The sequence below is a fragment of the Meles meles genome, chromosome 6 (assembly GCF_922984935.1).
Source record: "Meles meles chromosome 6, mMelMel3.1 paternal haplotype, whole genome shotgun sequence".
NCBI lineage: Eukaryota > Metazoa > Chordata > Mammalia > Carnivora > Mustelidae > Meles > Meles meles.
The window spans coordinates 72,686,881-72,712,147 of record NC_060071.1 but is presented as its reverse complement, the minus strand read 5'-3'; the positions used below and the strand labels follow the sequence as shown (position 1 = coordinate 72,712,147).

The 25,267-nt window shown below is 40.8% G+C and overlaps 1 protein-coding gene across 9 annotated transcripts in view; it reads left to right on the top strand.

Annotated features, from left to right (window-relative positions):
* ATP8B4 (ATPase phospholipid transporting 8B4 (putative)) overlaps nt 1-25,267 on the top strand; it is a 289,860-nt gene that overhangs the window by 251,866 nt on the left and 12,727 nt on the right. For 7 of the 9 annotated variants that reach the window (XM_046009963.1, XM_046009960.1, XM_046009964.1 and 4 more), the window contains 2 exons: nt 19,829-19,912; nt 22,549-22,794. The exons of 1 other annotated variant lie outside the window; for it this stretch is intronic. In XM_046009963.1, coding sequence (XP_045865919.1) covers nt 19,829-19,912; nt 22,549-22,794 — 330 coding nt within the window. The remainder of the gene's footprint in view (nt 1-19,828; nt 19,913-22,548; nt 22,795-25,267) is intronic. One more of the 9 variants, XM_046009966.1, reaches the window with a different exon arrangement.

Genomic DNA, 25,267 nt, shown 5'->3' with positions numbered 1-25,267 from the left:
CAAACCGTGGAAGGAGCGGAGATGCCCTTCAACAGATGAATGGATAAAGAAGGTGTGGTCCATATATACAGTGGAATATTCCTCAGCCATCAGAAAGGATGAATACCCACCATTTGCATCGACATGGATGGAACTGAAGGGGATTATGCTAAGTAAGTCAAATAGAGAAAGTCAATTATATGGTTTCACTCATATATAGAACATAAACAATAGCATGGAGGACCACAGTGGAAGGGAGGGAAAAGTGAAGGGGGAGAAATCAGAGAGGAAGATGAACCATGAGAGACTATGGACCTCATAGTGGGTACGTGCTCACATGTCGTGATGAGCACTGAGTGTTATACACATCTAATGAATCATTGAACACTACATCAAAAACTAATGCTGTACTATACAGTGGCTAACTGAACATAAATAAACATAAAACCAACTCATTCAGAAACCCTTTTAAAAAGCTGTGTGGCATTGGCAGTGGGGAGGTCTTACTTAACAGTATTGTGGACAGCAAGATGTCTTAGAGAACATGTGTTATACCACTCTGAAGATGGAAACTCTGGTATCTCACCGCCCCACCCATATGTGAGTGCCCCAGTGGACTAGCAGTCCAGGGACTGGCTGTGAGGGTAACATGGATGTGGAACTGGGAATGGTAGGGATTGTTGTCTCTTTTCCATTCCATCTTTAGCTAGAAGGTCCTGATTAGTAACAAGTGTAACTGAAAAATCCTTTGGCTTTTTTTTTTTTTTTCCAGCTCTGTTTTTCCCAAGACAATATGCTATAAACAAGGCAGCTGAAAAGAAAACAGCGTATTTTTCTGCATCTTTGTCTACAGATTATGAGAATTTTTGAGTAGGGGACATTTTTGTAGTAATGCTTTTTCTTCCCCCCACCCTGCATTGAAATTATTACTTAGCTGGCTTTGGCCTTCAAAGCCATGTATTGGGTGACAAGGCTTTCTTAGCTCTTAAAACCCATTAGATAACCACTTAGTTCCAGGCTGTTAATGAAAGTAGGCCATCTGAGGTCTTTCTACCCCTGCCATCCTTCCCCTAAGTTGCTTCGGTGGAACTGAAAGCTCCATGGGGAAATGCAGCCAGTAGTAATAAAAACCCTAGAGCCTGGCAGATTCAGGAATAGCAAGCATGTGTTTAGAGGCCCTTTCCTGGCAGGCCTCATTCCCAGTCACTTGTCTGTCCAAACCTGATAGGGGTGAGACTCACACACATCCGCTGACACACAACCTGGAGTCTTTGAATTCTCGGTCATTTAACAAGAATAAAGTGAGGGCCAGTTCAGGGCCAAGGGCTCTCCAAGGACACCAGAATGAACCAGACTGATGCAGTTCCTGCCTTCAGGGAACTTACAGTCTGGAAACGATTTTATTTTCATAAATGTGAAACTGATGGTGAATAGTGACCTTTGGTAGAAAATAAGGATTTTTCCACCAAGAATTTTTTTTTGAATTAAGTTTGTCATGGATGACTCGTGTCTTGGGGCCAATCCTGTCTAATCCCAGCATGATTCATAGTACCCTGTTACTTCTTTCCTGCACCTCTCAACAGATTGCTTTGAAGTAATCCACTCTGCAGCTGAAAACATCTGATCAGATGGAAACAGGTTATGCTTTCTTAGAAACAATGTTGACTTTTAAAAACATCAGTTTAATTTCTTAATGAAGTGACATGTGCTATTTCTTTACTACCTTGGCCTGTCTCTGGGGGCCTTGTGAATTTTATGCAGACTCTTATTTTCTGACGATAGCTCCAGGAGATTCCCACCAATGCCCCATCCTGGTAGGTGGGCTGGGGCAGATGTGCAAGCCGATCCAGCTGTGGCGTGTGAGGCTCCAAGGGGCTGGGGGGTGGAACCATTCACTGCCTGTCAGATGGTGGTGGCCTTGGACATCTCAGATGATGTAATCCAGGCTGGGTTGTACTTGGCTTGTGGACCTTCTGGTTAATTTCAAGACCCTAGCTCTGTTATTGTTGCTTTGGGACCCATGGGGAAAGAATCTGCTTGGGAGGGACCATACCCCTTTTGCTTGCTTTGCTGGATGGACTTTCTTTGGAGAAACAGCTGGGACACAGAAAAAAAAAATGTATGTTTTGTTGAAATCTAGAATCTTTGCTTTGTTAGGGAACGTCAGAGATACTGAGTCCAGCCCCCTCAGGGGGAGCCTGAGTCCTGCAAGACTTAAGGATCAGTGGTGTGCAAGGCTAGGCCTGGAATCATGTTTTCTTTTTTTTTTTTTTTTTTTTTACAGTTCGCTTCTTTTTTTTTTTTAATTTTCATTTTATTTATTTTTTTTCAGTGTAACAGTATTCATTCTTTTTGCACAACACCCAGTGCTCCATGCAAAACGTGCCCTCCCCATTACCCACCACCTGTTCCCCCAACCTCCCACCCCTGACCCTTCAAAACCCTCAGGTTTCCCCAACCTCCCACCCCTGACCCTTCAAAACCCTCAGGTTGTTTTTCAGAGTACATAGTCTCTTATGGTTCACCTCCCCTCCCCAATGTCCATAGCCCGCTCCCCCTCTCCCAATCCCAACTCAACACCCAAAGAACATACAATCCAATCAAGAAATGGGCAGAGGACATGAACAGACATTTCTGCAAAGAAGACATCCAGATGGCCAACAGACACATGAAAAAGTGCTCCACGTCACTCGGCATCAGGGAAATACAAATCAAAACCACAATGAGATATCACCTCACACCAGTCAGAATGGCTAAAATTAACAAGTCAGGAAATGACAGATGCTGGAGAGGATGCGGAGAAAGGGGAACCCTCCTACACTGTTGGTGGGAATGCAAGCTGGTGCAACCACTCTGGAAAACAGCATGGAGGTTCCTCAAAATGTTGAAAATAGAACTACCCTATGACCCAGCAATTGCACTACTGGGTATTTACCCTAAAGATACAAACATAGTGATCCGAAGGGGCACGTGTACCCGAATGTTTATAGCAGCAATGTCTACAATAGCCAGACTATGGAAAGAACCTAGATGTTCATCAACAGATGAATGGATAAAGAAGATGTGGTATATATACACAATGGAATACTATGCAGCCATCAAAAGAAATGAAATCATGCCATTTGCGACGACGTGGATGGAACTAGAGCGTATCATGCTTAGTGAAATAAGTCAATCGGAGAAAGACAACTATCATATGATCTCCCTGATATGAGGACATGGAGAAGCAACATGGGGGGGGTAGGGGAATAGGAGAAGAGTAAATGAAACAAGATGGGATTGGGAGGGAGACAAACCATAAATGACTCTTAATCTCACAAAACAAACTGGGGGTTGCTGGAATCATGTTTTCTGACTCTCTCTTCAGTGCTTCCTCTACTCTGCTTGATAAGTGGCCACCGCAATTGTCACAGACTTGGAAGAGAGAATGGCTATATCTTCTTAAACAAACAGTTTTCACCCCACCCCTCATCAGGCAAGTGTTTGCTTTATTTGGTATCTAAAGGAGAAACATCCCACAACACTTAGTACAATAGGACTATGAGGAGAAAATCAGCTCTTACCGAGAGCTAATGTTGTGGTTATGTGTGTGTGTGTGGGGGGGGGGGGTCCCACAGATTAGGCACATAGAAAGGGCAGATTGCCTCCTGGAATCCATCTAGAAGCTTAAAGTCCCCCCCCCTCCCCAGCAAGCACTCCTACCAAACTGCCATTGAGCGAGAATTTAAATATAAACTATCCTGGTGAGATTTCCAACAAGATTTCTGGACCTGAGGGGTTTGGATGAAGGTCAGAGAAGTCTCTGAACTGAATCATGGACCCTGTTTAAGGACATGCCTTATCCCAAGCTGTTATAAAGCCTACATGATTTTTATGGAATGTAGTGTGGGCTTGTGTGCACTACTTATATGAGTAATTTATTTTAAAGTACCCTATAAGCTCAAATTTTTTTTTAAAAAAGATTGTTTATTTGTTTATTTGACAGAGAGAGACAGCAAGAGAGGGAACACAAGCAGGGGAAGTGGGAGAGAGAGACGCAGGCTTCCAATGAGCAGGGATCCCAGGATCCTGGGGTCATGACCCGAGCTGAATACAGATGCTTAATGACTGAGCCACCCAGGCACCCCTAACCTCAGGATTTTTAATAAATATGAACTGTTCCCAACCAGGGACAGAAACAAACAAACAAACAAAACCCAACGCAATCCACCATTGGTTGAAGCCCTATTTAGGAAATTCAGATTTGAAACTATGTAACTACTGGCACTGTGTACTTTTGGGATGATATTATCTGATGACAATTTATCATTGTCAGTGAGATACAGGACTGTGTATTTTTTTTCAAACTCTGTTGTGATATGGAAACAATTATCTTGTCAAGTCCAGAAAAACTTTAGTTCTGTCAAACAATATAAGAAAACTCACAATGAAAAATTTGGAAAGTGACGTGAAAGAGTGCGACTAATCTCCAGGCTTTGATGACTTCATGGATGTGGTTACCTGTGAGTCCTCCTCAACCTGGCATGGCAGTTCCTCTCCCCCTTGCCTTCCAGATGTGCTCTATGGAAGCTGAGGGAGGGGTGGGTGCTCAGGCAGGGGCCATTCCTCCTGGCTCCTGCTAGTGGGTTTCTGTTAATTACACAAATCAGGAACAGATGTGCTGAGACTGAGCACCTCATATTTATTCCACAGTGTGTTTTCTTTAAATGACAAATGTTTTTTAAGGCCAAAAGGAAATATCACTATATAATTTTTTTGCTACAACACTCAGCAAAAGGAGGTGGTGTATGTGTCTCCAAAGAGGTAGTCCATCCTGTCATTTGAACAAGGAGCTAAGTCAACAGTCTCGGAGTCGAAAGCCCTTTGTAATTGTTTAAGAGTCTTAAGATCTATTTAAACGTGGCATTCTATAAATCATAGATTGTGTGTTCCTCAAGCTGTTGGATTGTAATTTGTAACTGAAGTATTTTTACTCTATCTAAATGGTTGATAAGGTTGATAAATTACTCCCACAGAGAAGTGAGGGAGGAGGAGCTTTCCTTAAATGGTACAACAGTAAAGTTGGAAAAATGGGGAACTCTTCCTTTTTTTCTGATCTGTAAAGAGACACTTATACGGTTCTAAACAGGCTAGTGGTATGTTGCAGGAACATGGCTTTTCTCTCTGATTCAGAATATTGGAGATGGGAAAAGAAAATTTGGAAGTGGGGGGGCAGGTATGGCTGTTCCTAGGAGTACAAGGGCTGTAGACAGATACTTTTTTGCGGAGCTTTTGTTTATATGCACCATTTGAGTTACCCAAAGTCAGAGTGCTGCCACCATTTGACTGGTCTTGTCTAGTCTCAAGGCAGGATGCTTTCTACAACAGAGGCTCCAGAGGGACCATTTTCCCTCCTTTGCCCATCCAGTCTCTTTGGGGCATCTGGTCAACCAACATGTAGGTGCATGTGTGTTTGAGATGGAGGTGGTGAAGTTAGGTGGTAGACGGCTTGAGCATGCCAGGAAGGGGATAAGCCAGGATAGGGTCCTTGTGGGTCATCATCTGGACAAGTGTGCCCCTCCCAGCTGGTCCTGGTCATCAGAGGGGACCTTAAAAACCTTCTGAGGGTTTATAAGGGCCTTAAGGAGAAGTGGAATAACTATTTGAGTAGTTAGAAACCTCTTACAAGGGGAGGAAGAAGTCTGTTGTAGAAGAAATACTGCCTGTGACTTTAATTTTCGTGGAAACCCCCAAACCTCTAAACTACATTAAACCAATGCACATAACCCAGGAATGTGTTTTTTTATTCTTAAGGTGAATGACTCAGGTTAACACATTTTGGTACAGTGTGAGGCAAAACTAGAGCTAAGGAGTGATTTTATAAGAGGAAAATACTTAACTATATCAAGATATCCAGTTTTCTTTAAATCTTGTTCTCTAATTTTGTACTTATTTCATTAACAGTATCTTATTATAAAAATAAATAGTTGTAGCAATAAAGAATTGTATTTTCCATAAAAATTATCATTAATGGATAAATACACCTTTTTCTTTATCCATTAAACCTACCACTTGAAGCTTGGATCCTTGCATGCTCCTTCCTCCCAACTTCCCTCCTTGTTCCCTGCCTCTTCCTCCCTTTCTCCCTCCTTCCCTGCCTTCTGTACATAATAGAGGTATTCACTAACTGAGCACTGTTTGCCAGATGCTGCTGTACTGGCATTTATTCATTTCATTGAATGCTAAAGGCCTCCCTCAAATCCCCACTTTATAACCTAGGAACCTAAGACTCAGAGAGAGAGAGAGAGAGTATCTTACACAGTTCTGTCTTCTGACTCAGTGCCTTTATGCTTAGGGCCCCAGCATCCTTGTGTTGAATGCTTGCTACGTGTCAGGCACTGAGGTAGATCCTTGGGCTCCAGTAGATGGATAATCCTATAACATGCTCCCAAGGAGCTTTCATCCTAATAGGATGGGGCTAGAAACCAGCACATAAATAATTGCAAGCTGATAATTATGAAGCGGTGAGGTGTGAACGTCATGGGACCACCAAGGAGTGGCCTAGAACCCAAGCCTAGAGGGTAGGAGTGGGCAGGGCTCAGAAAGTCTTCCTAGAAGCTCTGTCCCTGGGCTGACCCTTCAAGGTTCAATCATAGTGAAGCAGCTAAGGAGTAAGAAGATTGGCCTCCTGGCAGGGAAGACATCAGGAGGAGTCACAGAGGTAAAAAAAAAAGGCCTGGGCAGAAACAGAAACTACCGTGCATGGTTATTGCGGTGCCATCTGGAGATTAATTTGATGTGGGGTGATGGAGAGAGGGAGAAATATCAGATTTCTGGCTTGGGTTTTGTGGTAAGTGTAGCAGTCAGGAACTGATATAGGGAACACAGGAAAAGGGCCTGGTTAAAGGAGCATGAGAAGGAGTTCAGATCTGGACATACTGAGTTTGAGGAATGGTGGCACATCCTGAAGGCAACATCTTGTAGCAAGTTAAATATGTAACAGTTACAAAGAGTTGTGTAAAATAATTAATTAAATATTTATAGAGCACCTACTATTGGCTGACAGTGCTCTAGGCACTGGAGTTCCAGATGTGAGTAAGTCTCTGCTTCATGGAGATTATGTCCTAGTGGGATAAAGGCAGATAATAAAGAAGTAAATCAGTAAAATAATTTCAGAATTGTTAATAAGAAAGAATGGACCTCACAAAAAGGCTCCTTGAGGAGGTAACATTGGAGCTGTGAGCGAGTGTTCAGAGGAAACTTTCATAAGGGTTAAAGTACTCCAGGAGAAGGGCATAGCAAGTGCAAATCTCCTGAGGTAGGAATGAGCCTGGACCTAGAGAAAGATAATCAGTGAAGCAAAGGGAGGAAGGGTGGACAGTGAGTGAAGCTGAAGAGGTGGGCAGGTGTGGGATCAGGAAATGCTAAAGGCTGTGGTAGAGTGTGGATTGCATCCCGTGTCCACTGGAGACTTTGGCCCTGGGTCAGTGTTAATGGTATAATTTAAAATCAAATGTCCAGCATACAAATTGTATATGTTGTATACTCTCCACTATATAAAGTGATGTGAGAAAACAGCCTTTAAGGAAACTTGCCAAGTGATACCACTGATTGAGAGAGGCGGTTTCAGGTTGCTGGAGGTGGGTGGGAGGGATGGGGTGGCTGGGTGATGGACACTGGGGAGGGTTTGTGCTATGGAGAGTGCTGTGAATTGTGTAAGACTGAGGAATCACAGACTTGGACACCTGGAATAAATAATACCTTGTATGTTAATAATTTAAAAAAAAAGATGCGGTTTCATGCGGTGGTCAGTGTTATGAATGCTGATGTCAGGGTACCAGGCTGGAACATGGTCCTGATACTTGCTTAGCCAGCGCTTCTCAAACTTTTATGACCTTAGGACCCTATCTACCAATATTTTTCATAAAAAAATTAAAATGGGGAAAACATTGAAAAATTTCCTTTATTAATTCTTTAGAAAATAATGAACCCATGACATATTTACCTAAATGGCATTTTTTTATTTCTTTTCAGTGTAACAGTATTCATTGTTTTTGCACCACACCCAGTGCTCCATGCAGTACGTGCCCTCCCTATTACCCACCACCTGGTTCCCCAACCTCCCACCCCCCGCCCCTTCAAAACCCTCAGGTTGTTTTTCAGAGTCCATAGTCTCTCATGGTTCACCTCCCCTTCCAGTTTCCCTCAACTCCCTTCTCCTCTCCATCTCCCCATGTCCTCCTTGTTATTTGTTATGCTAAATGGCATTTTTTAATGAGAAAAAAATTGTATTTTCCAAAACAAAAACTAAGTGAGAAGAGTAACATTTTTTAAAAAGATTTTATTTATTTATTTAAGAGAGAGAGAGAATGAGCAGTGGAGAGGGGCACAGGGAGAGAGACCTGTGCAGACAGGAGGCAGAACCCCCAGTGAGCAGAGCGCCTGATGTTGGGCTCTATCCCAGGATCGGGAGATTATGATCTGGGCTGCAGATGCTTAACCGCCTGAGCCACCCAGGCGCCCCCAAGGGTGGCACTTCTTTATAATTAATCTCTTACTATTTGGCACAGTAGGAGACAGCTGGGTTCTCATATCTGCTTCTGTATCCAGTTGGTTATGACATCACAAGTCATAGACACTCATGGGAGAATGAGAGTAAAAAGGGAATATAAATAACTGCTTAGTATCATTGTGAAAATAGTCTTGATGTGCAGATCCCCTGAGAGTTCCTCAGGCCACACTTCAAAAATCTTTGTGTTACAGGTATGACATTGGACAATCTCCTAACAGGTCATATGGGCATCAGCTTCCCAGTCTTTATATTGAGGGCTGCTAGTAGTACCAACCCCAGAAGGCTCTTGTGAGGGTTTAAGGAGTCAGTATATGTTAAGCCCTTAAAATGGTACCTGGTACATAGCAGGTGCTCAGTAAGGGTCAGCTAGTGTTCTTTTTGTTATTGTGATTCCGAGTGGCAGTAAAAACTCTTCCAAGGAATTGCAAAAACTTGTTTAAACTTTATTTTCACTGACTTTCCCCTTCCTGTCCTTTCTTGTTCCAGTTGTGAAATGAGGTTTCAGATCTGAGCAACTTGCAGATGCTGCTGCCAAAGAGCTGTGGGTTTTAATGCTGATTTGTTTGTGATGATGATGGCCCTTCATGCCAGACCATTAGCCCCTTCTGTCATAGTTTCCCAGATTCATTCTTTCTTCCTAATCCCTGAAATCATCTCTTCTCCCTGCATGGCCCCTGAATGGTGGAGGAGATGGAAGAAGAAGTGATTTAATAGCTTCAGGTTTTGCTTGGGGCTACAAGACATCAGTTGGATGGCTTCTCACCTAGAAAATTTTCCAAACTGTAATTGTGACATGAATTGATACATTGGAGGAATGAAAGTCAGGTGCCATCATCAAATTCTTGAACATTTGTGTTAGCCTTTTTTTTTCTTTTTCTTTTTGGATAGGGGCAAGTGAAATTGTTGATCTTGGCTTCATAGCAGAATTACCTGAAAAAAATTTTTAAACTATCAATGCCTTGATCGTCCCAATCCCAAAAGATACTAACTGGCCTGGGGTGTGATATGGGCTCAGGATTTTAAAAATCCTTCCAGTGTCAAAAAAAAAAAAAAAAAAATCCTTCCAGTGTGTCCTAAATCTCACCAGGCAATGACTAAAACAGAAGGCCACATATTTCCCTTTTTTAATTATAAAATATAATGAATCTACAGAGTACAAAAATACATAAATGTCAGCTTAACAAATTGTTGTAAAATGAGCACCTATGTAGCCATAATTGACTGCAAGAAACAGATAATTGCCAGACCCCCAAAGCTCTTCTTATGTTTCTTAGTCATGCTCTTTTTCCAATGGTGTAGAGGTAACCATTACCCTGAAATTTTACAATCACTCTGTGGCTTTGTTTTATAATTTTTCCATATAAGCTTGAATCCCTAAACAACACGGATCAGGCTGACACATTTTAAAATTTTATTAATATGGACTCTTCCTTCTTTGTCTGGCTTTTTTTGCTCAACTTTATGTATTTTTTTAAATCCACGTGTGGTTTTATAGTTCCTTGCTTTTCATTATTCTGTTGTATTCTATTATATCAATATACTACAGTGTCTTTCTCCATTCCACTCCTGATGGATGTTTTTGGTTGTTTCTGGTTTGGGACTCTTAACAACCAGAGCTGCTGTGAGCATTTTCTTATGTCTCCTGGTACACGAAGGTGGATATTCTGAACATACATCGAGATATGGAACTGTTGCTTGTCCAAAGAAAAGAGAGTCCAAGCTGCAGTTTTCGTGGACTCTTAGGGTAGACAGGAGTTGGTGTCTGGGAACCTGTTATCATTCCTGCTCTGGGTTGGGAGCCTGGAAGTATGTACTGCTCTGAGCCATAGGCCTTGGGACTGTTGATGGTCTATAGGAGACAACAGAGAAGGCTGTAATCATCTGCTTTTGGTCGTTTCCTAGGGCTAGAGGGACAAGTTTCAACACCCATCAAGGGTAGAGATCCTGATGGAACATTCCACTCTGGGCTGAGACCCAAGGGAAGCCTCTTGGCAATAGGGCGGACTGTGCTATGGCAGGACAGCTGGCTGGCCCCCAAATCGTCAGGCCTTCATTCCATTCTCAGCAGCTGGTAGAAGGAAGTAAACAGTCTCTGGAGAAAGATAATGTTATCCTAGGCCTTGAAGTAGTTCTTAAGTTCCAGTTCTCTCCCTAATCTTAACAGGCAAATTTCCACTGGATTGTTAGTTCATTGATGCTTTTTTTTAAAAAATAAATATTAACATATAATGTATTATTAGCCCCAGGGGTACCAGTCTGTGAATCACCAGGTTTACACACTTCACAGCACTCACCATAGCACATACCCTCCCCAATTTCCATAACCCCACCATCCTCGCCCTCCCCCCCTCCCCCCAGCAACCCTCAGTTTGTTTTGTGACATTAAGAGTCTCTATGGTTTGCTTCCCTCCTGATCCCATCTCGTTTCACTTATTCTTTTCCTACCCCCCAAACCCCCAACTTTGCATCTCCACTTCCTCATATCAGGGAGATCATATGATGGTTGTCTTTCTCCGATTGACTTATTTTGCTAAGCATAATACCCTCTAGTTCCATCCATGTCGTCACAAATGGTAAGATTTCATTTCCTTTGATGGCTGCATAGTATTCCATTGTATATATATACCACATCTTCTTTATCCATTATCTATTGATGGACATCTAGGTTCTTTCCATAGTTTGGCTATTGTGGACATTGCTCCTATAAACATTCGGGTGTAGGTGCCCCTTTGGATCACTACGTTTGTGTCTTTAGGGTAAATACCTAGCATTGCAATTGCTGGGTCATAGGGTACCTCTATTTTCAACTTTTTGAGGAACCTCCATGCTGTTTTCCAGAGTGGTTGCACCAGCTTGCATTCCCATCAACAGTGTAGGAGGGTTCCCCTTTCTCCACATCCTCGCCAGCATCTGTCATTTCCTGACTTGTTAATTTTAGCCATTCTGACTGGTCTGAGGTAGTATCTCATTATGGTTTTGATTTGTATTTCCCTGATGCCGAGTGACGTGGAGCACTTTTTCATGTGTCTGTTGGCCATTTATTTGGATGTCTTCTTTGCAGAAATGTCTGTTTCATGTCCTCTGCCCATTTCTTGATTGGATTATTTGTTCTTTGGGTTTGAATTTGATAAGTTCTTTATAGATTTTGGATACTAGCCCTTAATCTGATATGTCGTTTGCAAATATCTTCTCCCATTCTGTCAGTCGTCTTTTGGTTTTGTTAACTGTTTCCTTTGCTCTACAAAAGCTTTTGATCTTGATGAAGTCCCAATAGTTCATTTTTGCCCTTGCTTCCTTGCCTTTGGCGATGTTCCTAGGAAGAAGTTGCTGCGGCTGAGGTCGAAGAGGTTGCTGCCTGTGTTCTCCTCAAGGATTTTGATGGATTCCTTTCTCACATTGATGTCCTTCATCCATTCTGAGTCTGTTTTTGTGTGTGGTGTAAGGAAATGGTCCAGTTTCATTTTTCTGCATGTGGCTGTCCAATTTTCCCAGCACCATTTATTGAAGAGGCTGTTTTTTCCATTGGACATTCTTTCCTGCTTTGTCGAAGATTAGTTGGCCATAGAATTGAGGGTCTATTTCAGGGCTCTCTATTCTGTTCCATTGGTTTATATGCCTATTTTTGTGCCAGTACCATACTGTCTTGATGATGACAGCTTTGTAATAGAGCTTGAAGTCCGGAATTGTGATGCCACCAACTTTGGCTTTCTTTTTCAATATTCCTCTGGCTATTCGAGGTCTTTCCTGGTTCCATATAAATTTGAGGAGTATTTGTAACATTTCTTTGGAAAAAATGAATGGGATTTTGATAGGGATTGCATTAAATGTGTAGATTGCTTTAGGTAGCATAGACATTTCACAATATTTATTCTTCCAATCCATGAGCATGGAACATTTTTCCATTTCTTTGTGTCTTCCTCAATTTCTTTCATGAGTACTTTATAGTTTTCTGAGTATAGATTCTTTGCCTCTTTGGTTAGGTTTATTCCTAGGTATCTTATGGTTTTGGGTACAATTGTAAATGGGATTGACTCCTTAATTTCTCTTTCTTCTGTCTTGTTGTTGGTGTAAAGAAATGCAACTGACAGGTAATCCAAATCGAGATTTAGCAACAAAGACACCAAAATATTTTCTCTTTGATATAACCTACATGCACAGGACATAATTTAATGGATTACCTTAATTATATAACTATATGGAATCTACCTTTAACTTCTGTTTGGAACATATGCATTTAAGATTCCTCATTGCTTTCAGAACTTCTCTAAGAATAATATGTCCCTCAGAGTATATTCAGAATTCAGCACACCTGCCCGCTGGTCACTTGACCCAGCCACCTCTATCTTCCATCCAGCTACTGGACTAGCCTCCTAATTGGTTTCTCAGCTTCCATCATGGCCCCTCTTCAGTCTGTTCTCAGTGCAAGAATCCAGGGTGATTCTGCTAAAATACAAATCAGATCAGGCTTTCCTTTGCTTAAAATTCTCTAGTGTCGGTGGAGGAGTCAAGATGGCGGAGAAGTAGCAGCCTGAGACTACATCAGGTAGCAAGAGATCAGCTCGATAGCTTATCTAAACATTGCAAACACCTACAAATCCAACGGGAGAGCGAAGAGAAGAAGAACAGCAACTCTAGAAACAGAAAATCAACCACTTTCTGAAAGAACCTGTTTTTATCCCCTTTCTCCCCCCCACAATTTGGGGTCTCTTCTGATTTGGTTACAGTGCATTTTTCCGGGGTCTTTGCCACCCTTTTAGTAGTTTATTTGCTCCTTCATATCCTCTTATCTGGACAAAATGACAAGGCGGAAAAAATCACCACAAACAAAAGAACAAGAGACAGTACCGAAGGCTAGGGACCTAATCAACACAGACATTGGTAATATGTCAGATCAAGAGTTCAGAATGACGATTCTGAACATTCTAGCCGGGCTCGAAAAAGGCATGGAAGATATTAGAGAAACCCTCTCTGGAGATATTAAAGCCCTTTCTGGAGAAATTAAAGAACTAAAGTCTAACCAAGTTGAAATCAAAAAAGCTATTAATAAGGTGCAATAAAAAATGGAGGCTCTCACTGCTAGGATAAATGAGGCAGAAGAAAGAATTAGTGATATAGAAGACCAAATGACAGAGAATAAGGAAGCCAAGCAAAAGAGGGACAAACAGCTACTGGACCATGAGGGGAGAATTCGAGAGATAAGTGACACCATAAGACGAAACAACATTAGAATAATTGGGATTCCAGAAGAAGAAGAAAGAGAGAGGGGAGCAGAAGGTCTATTGGAGAGAATCATTGGAGAGAATTTCCCTAATATGGCAAAGGGAACAAGCATCAAAATCCAGGAGATGCAGAGAACCCCCCTCAAAGTCAACAAGAATAGGTCCACACCCCGTCACCTAATAGTAAAATTTACAAGTCTTAGTGACAAAGAGAAAATCCTGAAAGCAGCCCGAGAAAAGAAGTCTGTAACATACAATGGTAAAAATATTAGATTGGCGGCAGACTTATCCACAGAGACCTGGCAGGCCAGAAAGAGCTGGCATGATATATTCAGAGCACTCAATGAGAAAAACATGCAGCCAAGAATACTCTATCCAGCTAGGCTATCATTGAAAATAGAAGGAGAGATCAAAAGCTTCCAGGACAAACAAAACTGAAGGAATTTGCAAACACCAAACCAGCTCTACAGGAAATATTGAAAGGGGTCCTCTAAGCAAAGAGAGAGCCTAAAAGTAGTAGATCAGAAAGGTACAGAGACCATATACAGTAACAGTCACCTTACAGGCTAATAATGGCACTAAATTCATATCTCTCAATAGTTACCCTGAATGTTAATGGGCTAAATGCCCCAATCAAAAGACACAGGGTATCAGAATGGATAAAAAAACAAAACCCATCAATATGTTGCCTACAAGAAACTCATTTTAGACGCGAAGACACCTCCAGATTTAAAGTGAGGGGGTGGAAAACAATTTACCATGCTAATGGGCATCAGAAGAAAGCTGGGGTGGCAATCCTTATATCAGATCAATTAGATTTTAAGCCAAAGACTATAATAAGAGATGAGGAAGGACACTATATCCTACTCAAAGGGTCTGTCCAAAAAGAAGATCTAACAATTTTAAATATCTATGCCCCTAACGTGGGAGCAGCCAACTATATAAACCAATTAATAACAAAATTAAAGAAACACATCAATAATAATACAATAATAGTAGGGGACTTGAACACTCCCCTCACTGAAATGGACAGATCATCCAAGCAAAAGATCAACAAGGAAATAAAGGCGTTAAATGACACACTGGACCAGATGGACATCACAGATATATTCAGAACATTTCATCCCAAAGCAACAGAATACACATTCTTCTCTAGTGCACATGGAACCTTCTCCAGAATAGATCACATCCTGGGTCACAAATCAGGTCTCAACCGGTATCAAAAGAATAGGATTATTCCCTGCATATTTTCAGACCACAATGCTCTGAAGCTAGAACTCAATCACAAGAGGAAAGCTGGAATGAACCCAAATACATGGAGACTAAACAGCATCCTTCTAAAGAATGAATGGGTTAACCAGGAAATTAAAGAAGAATTGAAAAAATTCATGGAAACAAATGATAATGAAAACACAACAGTTCAAAATCTGTGGGACACAGCAAAGGCAGTCCTGAGAGGAAAATATATAGCGGTACAAGCCTTTCTCAAGAAACAAGAAAGGTCTCAAGTACACAACCTAACCCTACGCGTAAAGGAGCTGGAGAAAGAACAAGAAAGAAACCGTAAACCCAGCAGGAGAAGAGAAATCATAAAGATCAGAGCAGAAATCAACAAAATAGAAACCAAAAAAACAATAGAAAAAATCAATGAAACTAGGAGCTGGTTCTTTGAAAGAATCAATAAGATTGATAAACCCCTGGCCAGACTCATCAAAAAGAAAAGAGAAAGGACCCAAATCAATAAAATCATGAATGAAAGAGGAGAGATCACAACTAACACCAAAGAAATACAGACAATTATAAGAACATACTATGAGCAACTCTACGCCAACAAATTGGACAATCTGGAAGAAATGGATGCATTCCTAGAGACATATAAACTACCACAACTGAACCAGGAAGAAATAGAAAACCTGAACAGGCCCATAACCAGTAAGGAGATTGAAACAGTCATCAAAAATCTCCAAACAAACAAAAGCCCAGGGCCAGACGGCTTCCCAGGGGAATTCTACCAAACATTTAAAGAAGAACTCATTCCTATTCTCCTGAAACTCTTCCAAAAAATAGAAATGGAAGGAAAACTTCCAAACTCATTTTATGAGGCCAGCATCACCTTGATCCCAAAACCAGACAAGGATCCCACCAAAAAAGAGAACTACAGACCAATATCCTTGATGAACACAGACGCAAAAATTCTCGCCAAAATACTAGCCAATAGGATTCAACAGTACATTAAAAGCATTATTCACCACGATCAAGTGGGATTTATTCCAGGGCTGCAGGGTTGGTTCAACATCCGCAAATCAATCAATGTGATAGAACACATTAATAAAAGAACAAGAACCATATGATACTCTCAATAGATGCTGAAAAAGCATTTGACAAAGTACAGCATCCCTTCCTGATCAAAACTCTTCAAAGTGTAGGGATAGAGGGCACATACCTCAATATTATCAAAGCCATCTATGAAAAACCCACCGCAAATATCATTCTCAATGGAGAAAAACTGAAAGCTTTTCCGTTAAGGTCAGGAACACCGCAGGGATGTCCATTATCACCACTGCTATTCAACATAGTACTAGAAGTCCTAGCCTCAGCAATCAGACAACAAAAAGAAATTAAAGGCATCCAAATTGGTAAAGAAGAAGTCAAACTATCACTCTTCGCAGATGATATGATATTATATGTGGAAAACCCAAAAGACTCCACTCCAAAACTGCTAGAACTTGTCCAGGAATTCAGTAAAGTGTCAGGATATAAAATCAATGCACAGAAATCAGTTGCATTTCTGTACACCAACAACAAGACTGAAGAAAGAGAAATTAAGGAGTCAATCCCATTTACAATTGTACCCAAAACTATAAGATACCTAGGAATAAACCTAACCAAAGAGACTAAGAATCTATACACAGAAAATTATAAAGTACTCATGAAAGAAATTGAGGAAGACACCAAAAAATGGAAAAATGTTCCATGCTCCTGGATTGGAAGAATAAATATTGTGAAAATGTCTATGCTACCTAAAGCAATCTACAGATTTAATGCAATCCCTATCAAAATACCATCCATTTTTTTCAAAGAAATGGAACAAATAATCCTAAAATTTATATGGAACCAGAAAAGACCTCGAATAGCCAAAGGAATATTGAAGAACAAAGCCAAAGTTGGTGGCATCACAATTCCAGACTTCAAGCTCTATTACAAAGCTGTCATCATCAAGACAGCATGGTACTAGCACAAAAACAGACACATAGATCAGTGGAACAGAATAGAGAGCCCAGAAATCGACCCTCAACTCTATGGTCAACTAATCTTCGACAAAGCAGGAAAGAATGTCCAATGGAAAAAAGACAGCCTCGTCAATAAATGGTGCTGGGAAAATTGGACAGCCACATGCAGAAAAATGAAATTGGACCACTTCCTTACACCACACATGAAAATAGACTCCAAATGGATGAAGGACCTCAATGTGAGAAAGGAATCCATCAAAATCCTTGAGGAGAATGCAGGCAGCAACCTCTTCGACCTCAGCCGCAGCAACATCTTCCTAGGAACAACGGCAAAGGCAAGGGAAGCAAGGACAAAAATGAACTATTGGGATTTCATCAAGATCAAAAGCTTTTGCACAGCAAAGGAAACAGTTAACAAAACCAAAAGACAACTGACAGAATGGGAGAAGATATTTGCAAACGACATATCAGATAAAGGGCTAGTATCCAAAATCTATAAGGAACTTAGCAAACTCAACACCCAAAGAACAAACAATCCAATCAAGAAATGGGCAGAGGACATGAACAGACATTTCTGCAAAGAAGACATCCAGATGGCCAACAGACACATGAAAAAGTGCTCCACGTCACTCGGCATCAGGGAAATACAAATCAAAACCACAATGAGATATCACCTCACACCAGTCAGAATGGCTAAAATTAACAAGTCAGGAAATGACAGATGCTGGCGAGGATGTGGAGAAAGGGGAACCCTCCTACACTGTTGGTGGGAATGCAAGCTGGTGCAACCACTCTGGAAAACAGCATGGAGGTTCCTCAAAATGTTGAAAATAGAACTACCCTATGACCCAGCAATTGCACTACTGGGTATTTACCCTAAAGATACAAACATAGTGATCCGAAGGGGCACGTGTACCCGAATGTTTATAGCAGCAATGTCTACAATAGCCAGACTATGGAAAGAACCTAGATGTTCATCAACAGATGAATGGATAAAGAAGATGTGGTATATATACACAATGGAATACTATGCAGCCATCAAAAGAAATGAAATCTTGCCATTTGCGATGACGTGGATGGAACTAGAGCGTATCATGCTTAGTGAAATAAGTCAATCGGAGAAAGACAACTATCATATGATCTCCCTGATATGAGGACATGGAGAAGCAACATGGGGCGGTAGGGGGATAGGAGAAGAATAAATGAAACAAGATGGGATTGGGAGGGAAACAAACCATAAATGACTCTTAATCTCACAAAACAAACTGGGGGTTGCTGGGGGGAGGTGGGATTGGGAGAGGGGGAGCAGGCTATGGACATTGGGGAGGGGAGGCGAACCATAAGAGACTATGGACTCTGAAAAACAACCTGAGGGTTTTGAAGGGTCAGGGGTGGGAGGTTGGGGCAACCTGAGGGTTTTGAAGGGTCAGGGGTGGGAGTTTGGGGGAACAGGTGGTGGGTAATGGGGAGGGCACGTTTTGCATGGAGCACTGGGTGTTGTGCAAAAAGAATGAATACTGTTACGCTGAAAAAATAAATAAAATGGGGAAAAAAAAAAGCTCCAAAAAAGGTAAAAAAAAAAATTCTCTAGTGTCTTCTCATTTCATTTAGGGAATAAGCCATGGTTACCTACATAGGATCCAACTGGCTATGTTGGGCTGCCCCGCTGTCCTCTGAACAGATGCTTTCTTTCCCCAGGATTTTCTCATGGGATCTACTTGCAGTATGGAGTGCTTCTGTTCCAGAAAGCTGCATAATTGATAATTTGTTCCCTTATTTCCTTTAGATCTTTTCCAAATGTCACTTCTTGGTGAGCTTTTTCTCCAGTCACCTTATTAAAATTACAATCCTCTGACATTTCCTATCCACCTTTCCTCCCTAGTATTTATTATCTACTTACTTACTCATATAAATATATAAGTATATGTATATTTATTATTAATTGCTTATTTTTTGCCACCATCAGAATGCAAATTTTATGAAGAGTTTGTATGTGATTATAGCATGTTGAATTACCATTGCCTAAAACCTAGTACCTGGCACATCACAGATTTTTGACAAATATTGAATGAATGAATGGGTGAATGGATGATAGAATGATAGACCAGACTGTCGGTTAGGAGCTAGAGACCTAGGTTTTAGTTTTTGCCTTTGCATGTGATAAGCTCTATAATATTAATTACATTTTTTTTCTACATCTCTATGTGCTTACCAACAAAATGGGGATATAACAACTGTTTCATATGCCTCATTGACTTTTAGTGAGGCTCATGCAAGGAAGTACTCTAAATAAGTGTTAGGGGATATTTTAATTGTCTAACTTGTTTATACCCAGTGTATTGAGCGACTAGCTGCATGCCCACTTTGCTTTAAATCAATTCCCAAGAAAAAAAACTCTCCATTTGAACACAGGATTGAGCTGGCAGGTTCATTTCTGCATCTCCCTCTGAAGATTTTAGTGGATCTTTTGTTTGTCACTTAGATCAGATCATTGGATTAACTATATAAGCCATTGAAACCCTGAAGAATGAAATACCCCACCACGGGGTTTTAGGCCTTCCATGTGTCTAATGTCATGTTGGGTGTTCTGCGTATGTGGTCTCCTTTCATCCCACTACAACCGGAGAGCATGGCTTTATTTTAGAGGTGAAGAATTTGAAGTTTAGAGGGTCTGGTATTCCAATGAGACAGGAGAGCTGATAAGAGAGAGAGCCTAGGGGAGAACTCATGTTTGTCTCTAATATCAAACTTTCACTCATCTCAGGAAATTGAGATATTTAACCCAAAAACCTAAAAAGGAATATTCTTTCATGGATGCTGTTTCTCACTGATATATTGTTTCTTTTCAGACTGTTTATGACCAGTGGTTTATTACCCTTTTTAACATTGTCTACACATCATTGCCTGTTTTAGCCATGGGCATTTTTGACCAGGTATGTATTTTTTTTTTCTGTCTTTATAACTTATGTTGCTCTCTGGATACTTTTTAGTTGCTTTTAGCTTCTAAGGAGAAAGCACAAATCATGGAAAGAGTCCTAGAAGTTCAGTTGTTTTAACAGGTATTGTATGGATCTAAAACCCTTCCACATCCTTCTCCCACCAAACGGTTCTCTGATCAAAGTTAGGCTATCCTCCTCTTTGAGATTCACACCCCACATTATTTCCCTAAGGCCTCTGAGATATCCTACATGAAATGGTCTCTAATTTCATTTTAGTCCAGCATTTCCCAGGCTTATATGACTATACTTCTATTTATGTATTTTTTATATAACACCTATTAATATGCCTCAGAACTAGTGTCTTGTGGTTCAAACACTGGGAAATGATGCATTAGCCCCTGAATACAGAGAACCATGCAGTGATAGATAGAAAATGATGGAACTCATCGTTGGAAGGCAGAGGGCCCACATTTGTGGTGAGATTTCCTTGGCCAGCACAGCTCAGAATGAGAACTAGAGGCCAGTAGGATACCCTGCCAATGGCAGAGGAATATATGAAGCCCCACAGTGATGGAGAGAAGGGCACAGTCTTTTTTCTAGCTCAGAATTCTTGGGAAGAGAGAGAGGAGGCAATCAGTTACAAAAATGGTGGATTCTTGGCATACTTATGGCCTTGGAAGGTACTTCCTGGAAGGGGGAAGATGTCTGGCTTCCTGTGGGGAAGTGGAAAGATAGCCAGAGAAGTTTCCATGGCACAATTAGAGTGTATTATTTTTAAAAAATGTTTTTTTGAAAGTATATTTGAGGAGACCAGATTTTCTCCAGGCTGTTGTTAGACCTGTTAGCTAGGCCTCATTTTTCTGGCCCAAAGTTAGCTGTCTTTTGCACAATATAAATCTTCACGTTATGAGCTTATTCCACTCTCCCATTCTGTGCCTTTGTTAGTTAGGTGTCTCACTTCTTGTATGTAAAAAGGGCAGCTTGTGAACAACATATTTTGTGGAATTCTGTAAAAAAGTAATGAACTCTTGAAGACCTTAGATGTAAAGGGTTAAGCATATTCATTTCCAAGTACCCATGTTTATAAGTGTTTCTTTTCTTGGTGCTTCATAACTGCTCAGAATGTGGAATAGAATAATAAAAATAAGACCGGTTCTGGGAAAAGATGGCTATTGTGCAATTCGAAAAAAATATATAATGAGGCCCCTTATTGCCATCTAGTTGAGTGTCTGCCTCTATCCTTTTCCACTTTGTCAACTTTGGCCCCTAAACTGATCACAGAGTCAAGGAATGTGATGCTGCAAGGCCTCCATGACCATCTAGGATCCACTCATTTTATAAAGAGGAAACCAGGGCTCAAGTCATTGCTGTAAAGCCAGACAGCCAGTGTGTGACAGAATTCAGCCTAGTACCAGGCCACGTGACTTTGAGATTGCTCTGCTGTTACCACTATTATGATTTATTATCATCATCATCATCATTATTTTATGTATTATTATTTATAGAAGCATCTGTTATTTACTACTTATGGAGTGGCAAGAACTCTCCTGTATACATGAACTTAATCATGACAGGGTCCTGTGAGAGAGGACTGTTGTTTGCATGTCTGGAGATAAGGAAACTGAGGTTCAGACAGGTTACATAACCGGTTTAAAACCATATACCTGCTAAGCCGTGGAACTGCGGTTTGAACTCAGAGTATGTCATGTTCTTCATGGGGCCCCATTCAACAAGACCATGGCCATTCCACAAGCAGGAAATGGAACTTGGTCTGTCCCCAGAGTTGATGCTTGTGTTGCTCCTTGTTTAGCTGCTTCCCCTCTACTTCCAGTCCTCTGATGTCCTCAGTGGTCAGGCCTTGCCTCCTTTTGGTTCGGGCATTTGGCTTTGATGCTCAAAGCATTACTTTGGATCTGGTTGGAAATGCTGAGTTTCAGACCCTAACCCCAACCTTTGAATCATCATTTGCTCCCCAAGTGGTTTGTGTGCACATTAAGTTTGAGAAGCACTATTTTAGTTTCTCCCAGGACCCTGTTTGGGGGCCAAACTTTCCTTCTCATTGTTTCAGTTTTTTGTCTTGAACAGCTGGTATCAGAATTCTCACTGTGTAGAACACTCAGCTCTTCAGGTTCAGCTTCCTTCCCCCTGGAATCCCACTTGCAATTTTCTCCTTTCCCTGTTCTCCTTCCCTCCCCTCCCAGAACTCAGACAGGCCAAGTCCAACTCTGCAGCTCTCTGCTGCCATCTCCTGGCCACTACCCTCCCTGTCTTGGCAATTAATCCCTGGACCCCATGGGCTGCACGTGATGTACTAGAATCCTGGGAGCATGAGTACAGTTGTAAGAGAGTAAAGAAACTTCATTCTGAAGCCAACGATCTGGGTGCAAATTCTGGTTCTGTTGTAAAAGCTATATGATCTCTCCTGAGTATCACTTGGAGACTCAAGTTCCTCTTCAATAAAATTGGGATCATTTGATTATCTTCTTGGTTATCATGGGAGTGAAAACAAGCTAGTGAATAGTATTTATAGGGTATTCTTAGACATGCACTTGCTGTTTCCCAAGATGGGGAATTCAGGACCTTTCCAACTTCTCCTCAAACCTCCTCCACTGAAGTAACTCTGTTGATAGGATGTGAGTGACCAGAACAGCATGGACTATCCCCAGCTCTACGAACCTGGACAGCTGAACCTACTGTTTAACAAGCGTAAATTTTTCATCTGCATGGCACATGGCATCTACACCTCGCTGGCCCTTTTCTTCATCCCCTATGGAGCCTTTTACAATGCAGCTGGAGAGGATGGGCAGCACATAGCCGACTACCAGTCTTTTGCAGTTACCATGGCTACATCTTTGGTCATTGTGGTCAGTGTGCAGGTAATCCTGTTGCTGAAAATGTTAACCTGATGGCTTTACAACTTTTAAAATTCGTTTTCTTTGTTGACTGTTTTTGTCTACTTGTTGGGGCAAAAAATAATAACCCTGAAGGAATCTTGGAGTTTTCTAACTACACATTTTGAGATGAAAACAGAAAGCTTTAATGTAAATGACCAGATGTGGTAAATTAGCATTTAGTGTCTATAACCTCTGTGTTAGTAGAAACCTCACAATTAATTATTTCTTGGGGCGGAGTGTAGTACATAAAGAAAAATGATTACACTACTGCTTCTTTCTTGGGTTTGGAAAAGAAAAGTTTTCTAACAATAGCAGAGAGAAGCTTTCCCATGATTTCTATCACTTAATAATTTCCAGGCATTAAAATGAGATTTAAAATTTATTAATCTATACCAAAGCCATCTAACACTTGGCATCTTGGAAGTTCATAATTCAGAATCAGACAGGTAGCATCCAAAAACAGAACCAGATTTCTCCGCTCAGAAAGTTCTGTTTGTCTCTCTTATAACTAAATAAAGCATGCTGTTGCTTTGCAAACCCTCCGTGTCTAGTTCCCCTGTGTTCATTCTCTGGGAGAGAGGGAAATAATGGAGTAACTTGAAAGCATCTTGTATAGCTAAGACATTCATTCTGATAGTCTATTACTGGGACAGGGTGAATATCACCTCACAAGAAGCTATTGTTCCATTGTTTCTTATAGTTCTTACTGTTATACTTGACACTCCAACGTGTTTTATTTTTTGCCTTTTGATCACTGAGCAGACTGTGTATACTGTTGTATTTCTAGCCTAGAGAATTAGGTGATCCACTCCTCGCCATGAGGGCACATTTCCTGTTCTCTGGATTCTCCTCCTGATGGGGAGGACAGCTGTGGGACATCTCTTATTTATTCACCAGATCAGGCTTCTTACTTGGCACTCCAAGAGATCATTTGGAAGACAGTAACTGAGATAAAAAACCAATATCTGAAGTAAGAAACAAATGGGAAATATTCTTCAAACTGTCATTAACATCATCTGCTATATAAGTAAGGATAAAAAAATTGCTAGAAAGGATATGAGGGACATTCATGCTTAGAGAAACTATTTTTCATAATTCTACAATTTTTGGTTAGCATTATCTTTTTAATTTAAAAAAGCTTGTTGATATACCTATGTATCTTTTTCTCTTTTTCTTTGTCCATAATTTGTTTTCTTATATGCTGTCATAGCAAGGCCAGTCCTGTGTTTTTATACTGATTTTAGACTTAGAAGCTCTTTCCCCATAAAGTACACTGTTGCTGTTGGAGGTCATAGTTCCGTTTTTCCTTTTTCACAAATTGAGAGACCACAGAAACAATCTAATTTAAAAACATTGGTTTTTTTTTTTTTTGACTTTCCTTAAATTTATTTTTTTATTTTTTATAAACATATAATGTATTTTTATCCCCAGGGGTACAGGTCTGTGAATCACCAGGTAAAAACATTGTTTATTCACAAAAAGAGACATAGCATTGGTACAATACTATTAACTGAACTACAGACTTAATTCACATTTCCTCATTTTCTCCATTACTGACCTTTAGTCTGTTCCAGGGTCCTACATCGCATTTAGTTGTAAGGCCTCCTTTGTCTCTTGCAGTTGACTTTCGACAATCTTTCCTTGTCTTTCATGGCCTTGACACTTTTGAATAACAGTGGTCAGGTATTCAATAGAATGTTTCTGGATTTTTCCGATGTTTTCTTAGGAATAGATTGAGATTGGGGATTTGGGGGAAGAATCACAAAGGTTGATATACCTTCTTGTCACATCCTGTCAGGGATCATGTGATATCAGCATGACTTATTACTGGTGACAGTGACCTTGGTTACTTGTTAAGATGATGATTTTCAGGTTTCTCCATTATAAACCACGTTTCCCTTTTGTACTCTATTCATTAGAAGTGAGTCACTAAATCTAGCCCACTCCATTCAAGGGGAGAATTAAGCTCCATTTCTTAGCAGAATTTCAAAGAATTGGCTGTCATATGTTAAAACCATAGCAGTATAATTTAAAGTTCATATATCAGACTGGGGCCCAAGATTTGCCCAAGATCACATAGTGATGGCATTGCCAGTTTAGGATGAGGACCCAGTACTCTTATTTTCTGAGTCAGTGATTTTTAATAAAGGCATTTGTGAGTGTTCCATGAAAAACGTGGGGCAAGCATTTCCTACAATACAATTATTATGGGCTACGGGGTAGTTAGGCACACTTGGGAAGCAGTAATGCACACACAGAATTGTACTCACAAAGATGAAATGCTGGGTCTCACCACTGGGTGGCTGTCCCCTCTTTGCCATGTACAAACTGATGTCCTCTAGATCTTATCCACGTACTCCTGTCCCAGAGATTTCTACTCCACCTGATTTCTCTCTCCCCTCACCCATACCCTCCGCCATTAATTCTGAGTGCTGGAGGGTCCTGAATCACCTGG